Source organism: Pseudomyrmex gracilis, unplaced genomic scaffold, assembly GCF_002006095.1.
Source record: "Pseudomyrmex gracilis isolate BER0280 unplaced genomic scaffold, ASM200609v1 scaffold_1054, whole genome shotgun sequence".
Taxonomy (NCBI): domain Eukaryota; kingdom Metazoa; phylum Arthropoda; class Insecta; order Hymenoptera; family Formicidae; genus Pseudomyrmex; species Pseudomyrmex gracilis.
Window position 1 is genome coordinate 31198 of NW_018021638.1, and position 6681 is coordinate 37878.

At 30.8% G+C, this 6681-nt stretch overlaps 1 protein-coding gene across 6 annotated transcripts in view; it reads right to left on the minus strand.

Annotated features, from left to right (window-relative positions):
* Positions 1-337: 337 nt before the first annotated feature.
* LOC109861811 (activator of 90 kDa heat shock protein ATPase homolog 1) overlaps positions 338-6681 on the minus strand; it is a 12552-nt gene continuing 6208 nt past the window's right edge. For all 6 annotated transcript variants that reach the window (XM_020441624.1, XM_020441621.1, XM_020441622.1 and 3 more), the window contains 6 exons: positions 2196-2389; positions 1579-1699; positions 1390-1472; positions 1126-1260; positions 814-1049; positions 338-713 (listed from right to left, as the gene is read on the minus strand). In XM_020441624.1, the coding sequence (XP_020297213.1) occupies positions 629-713; positions 814-1049; positions 1126-1260; positions 1390-1472; positions 1579-1699; positions 2196-2389 (854 nt within the window). In that variant the 3' untranslated portion in view covers positions 338-628. The remainder of the gene's footprint in view (positions 714-813; positions 1050-1125; positions 1261-1389; positions 1473-1578; positions 1700-2195; positions 2390-6681) is intronic.

Genomic DNA, 6681 nt, shown 5'->3' on the forward strand with positions numbered 1-6681 from the left:
TGTATATCACAATAATCCGAATTTGATGTAATATTAGATTCTTTTTCGCTTTTAAAAATTATTTCTAAATAATTTTTATATATAACATTACCATAATTATTTTAAATAAGTTTTATAACATTACCGCAAAATACTCGGTTCTTTTTATGAGAAGACTGATTGCGTTATCGGCCTGTCTTTTTACAAGTACACTTGTATTCTTCTATATTCGTGGCGAAGTTAGCAGTGATTATATATCTACAACTGGATGATTTAACTCAAGCCGTGACATTGTGTGATTTGAAGGAATAAGGCTCGATACAACGGTCGTTCTCATACAGAAAGAACAGATTAGAAATTACTGTTTTATATCTTATGATTTATTAGACACATACATCTAAAGAAAAAGACGTACAATCGCTGTGTAATGTCACACGACACTACGCGCAACAATATTATAATAGTCTTACACGAGGCGGTACCAAATTATACGAAGAAAGAACAGAGTATATCTGTGCGTATATCCTGGCACACCTTTTCCATCGCGTAGATTCATCTATGCTCCCGCAGAAGTCAAGCACTCGCGCGGTAATACGCGCGCTCTTCGCGATTGTTCTACTTAGCAATAAATAAATACAGCAAATTTGGATCACATAAAGTATCCAAAACCGAAGGTCCGTTTTATAGCGTCCCAATAATACCTATCCCAATTCTCTTTTGTAGAGGCTTCTTCGCTGAAATTCATACATAAATGTTTTTATACATAATTTTACTTGTCAATACAATTCCGAGAAATTTACAACTCATTAAAAAAAACATCGCTTTCACGCTTACCTAAGTGGAACGCCAGTCTGCAATAAATTAACCTCAGTATGATCATTTTTCTCATTGATATCAATTGTTACCTCGCTAAAATGTCCAGTCGGCCATTGTTTACAACGCCACTTTTGAATTATTTTTGTCGGTGTAATCTCGACAAATTCACCATGGATGTTGCCACCGAAAAGTTCAAAATAACCATTTTTTTTCGCTTCTAACTTTACTGGATTTTTTGTAAAAGCTTGTACCATCTAAAACCAATTGAAGATCTTGTTGCTACTGACTTAAATTGTACTAACTAAAAATATATAATAGTAATATTATTACCTCAGGCGAAGAAAAGACATTGTAAAACTCTTCTGCCCTACATTGGAACTTTATCTGTTGATTAATAGAAGTGGTCGAGATTTTACATCCAATTGTTTTATTATTTGTGGATTTCACTGCTGTATTCATTTGCATCTTAAAAGAGAAAAAAGTTATAGATATTTATATTAGTTATAGATACTTTTATTAGTTTAATTATATTTTTATACTTATATTAGTTATAGATACTTATTTTTACATTTCAAAATCCAGTCTTCCACTTACTTTAGCATTAAAACCAGATGTTATATTTAAAATGTTTTCTTTTACATTATCCTTTTTGGGAAGTATCATTCCTTTTGTAAATTCTACAAATCAACAAAAATAAATAAACAAATGCTGCATCATAGTTACATCAAAAATATAATCATCACCGTTTACGTATAAGTAATAATTGAAAAAATTTTGTTTTACCTTCTTTTAAAGAAGAAACATATTTTTTTAACTTTTCTCTTATTGTATCCTTCCCTTTTGTATGTAAAAATTGTTTTATTTGCTCTCCTTCATCAGTACTATCTTTTAATGTTATTTCAATCTATAAAAAAGAAGACCACAATATGTATGAGCATATGCGTGTGTGTAATTTATTAAAATTCTTAAAAAAATAAAATATATAGCTCTTTCAAGTATAAATTAACACAATGATACTTTGAAAGCCATAGGCAAGATGTATGTGCAAAATATATTTTTAACGTGTAAACTAATACATATAGAAAATTTGAATTAAATAACAATTATAAAATTTATATAAAATGTTACTTTGTATCACATATGTGAATAATTCATTTAACTCTTCATAAAATTTACAAAATTCATTGCAAAAAGACTCTTGGTCAGCAAGCAAAGTAGCATCTTATATGAATTTTAGAATTGTTGATCAATTAGAATTTTTTGTGTATTAACTTACACGTTAAGAATTATATTTCGCACATAAATCCTTTGTATGGCTCTCAAAGTGATAAAATTCTTTGATACTTATTTTCTATTTCTCTCACAATTTTTAATCATATGTCAAAGTACCAAATACTTACATCAACTTCATTAATATCATTTTCTTCAGAGAGATTAGGAATATTTATTTTACCCTCAATTTTCTTACTTGATTTTCCATTAGATATCCATTTTAGAACAATATTCCATTCATAAAAAAAAATAAGTTTTCCTTTCCTATTATTAGCTACTGCCTCACCTTCACATTTTTCCATTTCTGATATTTTACATGATACTAGAAATTCAATAATAACAACTTCCATAAAAAGTATATGGAATATGGATATTTTATATGTAAAATTACTAATAAAAATAGATATAGGCAAATCCACCGTAGTTTTAACTTTTATGAAAATGTATTTATTTTTTTTTTCAAAAGTGCGTCACATACATCTTATATTGACAAATGTGTCTGAAATAGGTTGAAGAACACCAATCTACACGTTAATGGCTTTAAGTAAACGGCGCAAAGTTTATCTAATTGAGGTCGACTTATATTTCTTTCCGGTTTTACAATGCAACCATTTTTAAATTACGCACTTTTAATGTCATAACTAATAAAATTGGGTTTGAAAATTGTGACCACATAGATTCCGTGATAAGTTATGGTATAAAAAAGAGTTTACAGTTGATATAGACTGAAAAAGTTTTTCTCGGACTATGTGCCAAAGTGATTTGTAGATTTTTCAATGAATTTACGCTGTTGAAGGGAATCTTTGATACACTATGTGTTTCATTTTTGAGGCACAATTTTCAACAACGTCTTAAATTTTTCGGTTTTGTGTTTGCCACACTTTCAGGAACTAAGCTAGTCAATTATTAATTTAACGACGCGTATGTAATATTGTTATCTTTACAAAAATTAAATATTTTGCAAAACTGGAGGGACAAGTTTTTCAGCAACCACCATTTTTTACAGTTACATGGCATATGATCGACCTCCAGGGAAAAAAGATGTATGAATGCATAACTAACTTTTTCATTTATTACGAAAGCGTTATATATACAGTAGTACTCCAGTAATTTCGAGCACATGAGACTAGAGATGCCAGATCATGCCGGACAGCATCGAGAGTATCAAAAGCGGGGTATCCCTACCGCCTTGATGCTCTCGTACGCATACAAGCGAGAACCGCACACGGACGCTGTTTTTGCTTGTATGCGTACGAGAGCATCGAGACGGTGGGGACACCCGCTTCGATACTCTCGATGTTGTCCGGCACGATCTGGCATCTCTGATGGGGCTGATAGACTGGGGCATGGGACTGATTCTTCCTAGAATTCAAAATTATTTTCTTCCGCTTCCAGCGACCAACTGGTAGCAAGAGACGAAAGATACAGTCATCGTGTTTCTCTCTTTGTTATCTGCGCATTCTACGAGTTGCGCAGTCACTCAAGAATATCGGGGAATCATGAACAGTGGGAGAAACTATTGGCCCGCCTATCAAGGAGAAGTCGAAATTGTAGTGTTTAAAATTACTGGAGTTCTACTGTAACACAGCGCAGGTACAAAGTTATTAAGAGTGAAACACAAATTCGAAAAGGACAAAATAAATTTTACGATTTTCTATATTTTTACCGACTTAGTGTACTTTTAAACGCCAGCAATGACACGAACGCTCTGCATTTTTATACATAGTTATTATTAGATAATATACAAAGAAAAACTACTCTTGTGCATATGAAAAACAACTCAGATTCATCAGTATAAAAAAGTCCATCAAAAGTTAAAATTACGGTGGATTTGCCTATAAATATACATAAACATAAATATATATATATTTAGAGGCACAGTAGTGCTTCGCGCTACACATACAATACATGCAGATACTGCTATTTTAATATTTTTACTTGTTTAATTATAAGTTTATATGTATATACATATACAGTAGTTCTTTGCTAACGGTCCGAATTTTTCTCTTGGTATTGTACTGGGAATCATCTCTACCAATTCCTAGAATTGCTTCGTCGAGGCTTCGCGAATTAGTAGAAATGACTCTGTAGTGGTCGAACCAATCAGAGATAACAGCTGGCAATTCTCGGAACAATATCTCCATCGACATCGGTCCGCTCGCCAAATTGAGGAGGGGATCATTAGCGAGGAACTACTGTGTATATATACAGGGTCTCCAAAAAGTCCGGTAACGCTAAAAAATCTCGAAAACGATCAATTCTAGCAAAAAAATTTATAAGAAGCAAAGTTGTAGAACTTAAAAAAATGTACCTATTAGCAGGGACTTATACCGGTATGCAAAATACCGGTATTTTACCAATATTTTTGGGTAATGGTATGAAAACCCTTATGCAAACCGAAATCCAGATATACCGGTATGACGTCATACCGGTATACGATAATACCGGTATATTTACCCATATTTACCTATATTTACCGATAATTTTTTTGCGATTTTTTAAAAGTAATATCTTAAAACTATAAGTGTTGTCATTATATTGATAACACTTTTTAATAATATAATGTTTATAAAAAACTGCCGCACAGAAACTTAATATTATTTAAATTATTTTATTTTGGTTTATATAATTAAAAACAGTAACAATAATTAATATAGTTAAGACCAGTAACAAAATACACATAGACATATTTATCAATATCTAAATTTGTTAAAAATTTCCATACAAAAATGGAAATACAATTACAATTACAATTTACAATTTAAAATTATTAATAATAATACTAATAATAATAATAATAANATATTATGTTATTTTTAATAAATTTAATATATAAAAAGTAATCAGTTTACCAAAGTGTACGTGGCTACTTATCTATAAATAAATGGCTATACTTATCTATAAATAATGTATTTAAAGATATAATATTATTCAAAAAAACAAATGTTATTAATAAATATATATATAAATATATATAATAAACATATTATTATAATTAACGGTTGAATTTAACTCAAGATTGTTGTTAGAACTTCATTTAATCGTTTTATTGATGTCATTTTGAAATTCAATATATATAAGTTGATATATGACGTCATATCGGCGACGTCAACTTTTGGTATTGTAAATGACGTCAAAATAATATACCATTTATGTTACTTAAGGTCGTAGTCATCAAAATCACTTTATGATCACATCATTATTACGTGAGGTTGCTTGCTGGGTAGCGCCCGGCGGAAGTTACGTTCTGCCACAATCGTTCTCCGAGCCCACAACCCCCGTGCCCAGTTTTTCATATTATCTCGAAGAAAGATTTTGTTAAAAGAGACCGATGTGACGCATGCCGCATGAGTAGGGCTGCCATCTGTAAGTTCACTAATCTAGGATAGACAGCATTAAAACCGGATTCTTCCAGTTGAAATTCAGACACTTTTAACTATTTCTTATTGTTAAATTAGATTAGGTTAATAGGTACAATCACGCGGAATAAAAGTAAAATATAATTATACATACAAAATAGGAACTTTATTAAAATAAAATTAACAACAATATTAATCAGTCGTTCTAATTATACAAACAAAAACATAATTTAAACATAAGTCTATTAACTTGTTATTTAAATCTTTGAAAATTATTAACAAAGATAAATCTCAAAATAAAATCAACACAAAAAAACCTTACAAACTATTTTACACATATATATTAATGTAGTGCAAATCTTTAATAAAATTAGTATGAGATCATATTACTATATTTACATTGTTTCAGTTTTCTTCTCAATTTTTCCAATGGCCATTAAAACCAGGGACTTATACCGGTATGTAAAATACCGGTATTTTACCGATATTTTTGGGTAATGGTATGAAAACCCTTATGCAAACCGAAATGCAGATATATCGGTATGACGTCATACCGGTATACGATAATACCGGTATATTTACCCATATTTACCTATATTTACCGATAACTTTTTCGTGATTTTTTAAAAGTAATATCTTAAAACTATAAGTGTTGTCATTATGTTGATAACACTTTTTAAGCGATTAATATTATATTAAGAAACTAACAGAAGACGATTTTTACAATTTATATATAAATTTGTCCAATACGAAAACATGGGCCAGAGAAAAGCAAATTTTGTACACGAGTATTTCCAGTATATGATTCATCGTGCAACAAATCATTATGTTTAGTTAATGATTGTAGACATGAAGTTACTGTAAGTAGTTTTAAATATATTTATATATACTAGACGTCGATTATTTTTTAAATAAAATATATCTTTAGGAAAATCATGCTACAAATCTATTGGCACATGTATCTTTGACTCATCCGCATGAATTTACATTAGTCGTGCTACGTAATAAAAGAAAGCATGAAGAAATAGCTGCTTCAATTGGTTTATAAAAAAAAGCGTCTTTATATTTTGTCGGTCTATAAGTCCAATAAGCGGTAGAAAGATTTGTTACGTCCTGGCCCACGGTTACGGTCGGGCTATGGTGGAGTAACAGAGAGCTGTCGTTTCTCTGTCTATCTCCGCACAGCAGGTTGGCGATCCCGCTGCAACGGAGTCGAGCGAGTTTGCTTATGTTCGTCGACAGGTCAACGGCGTAC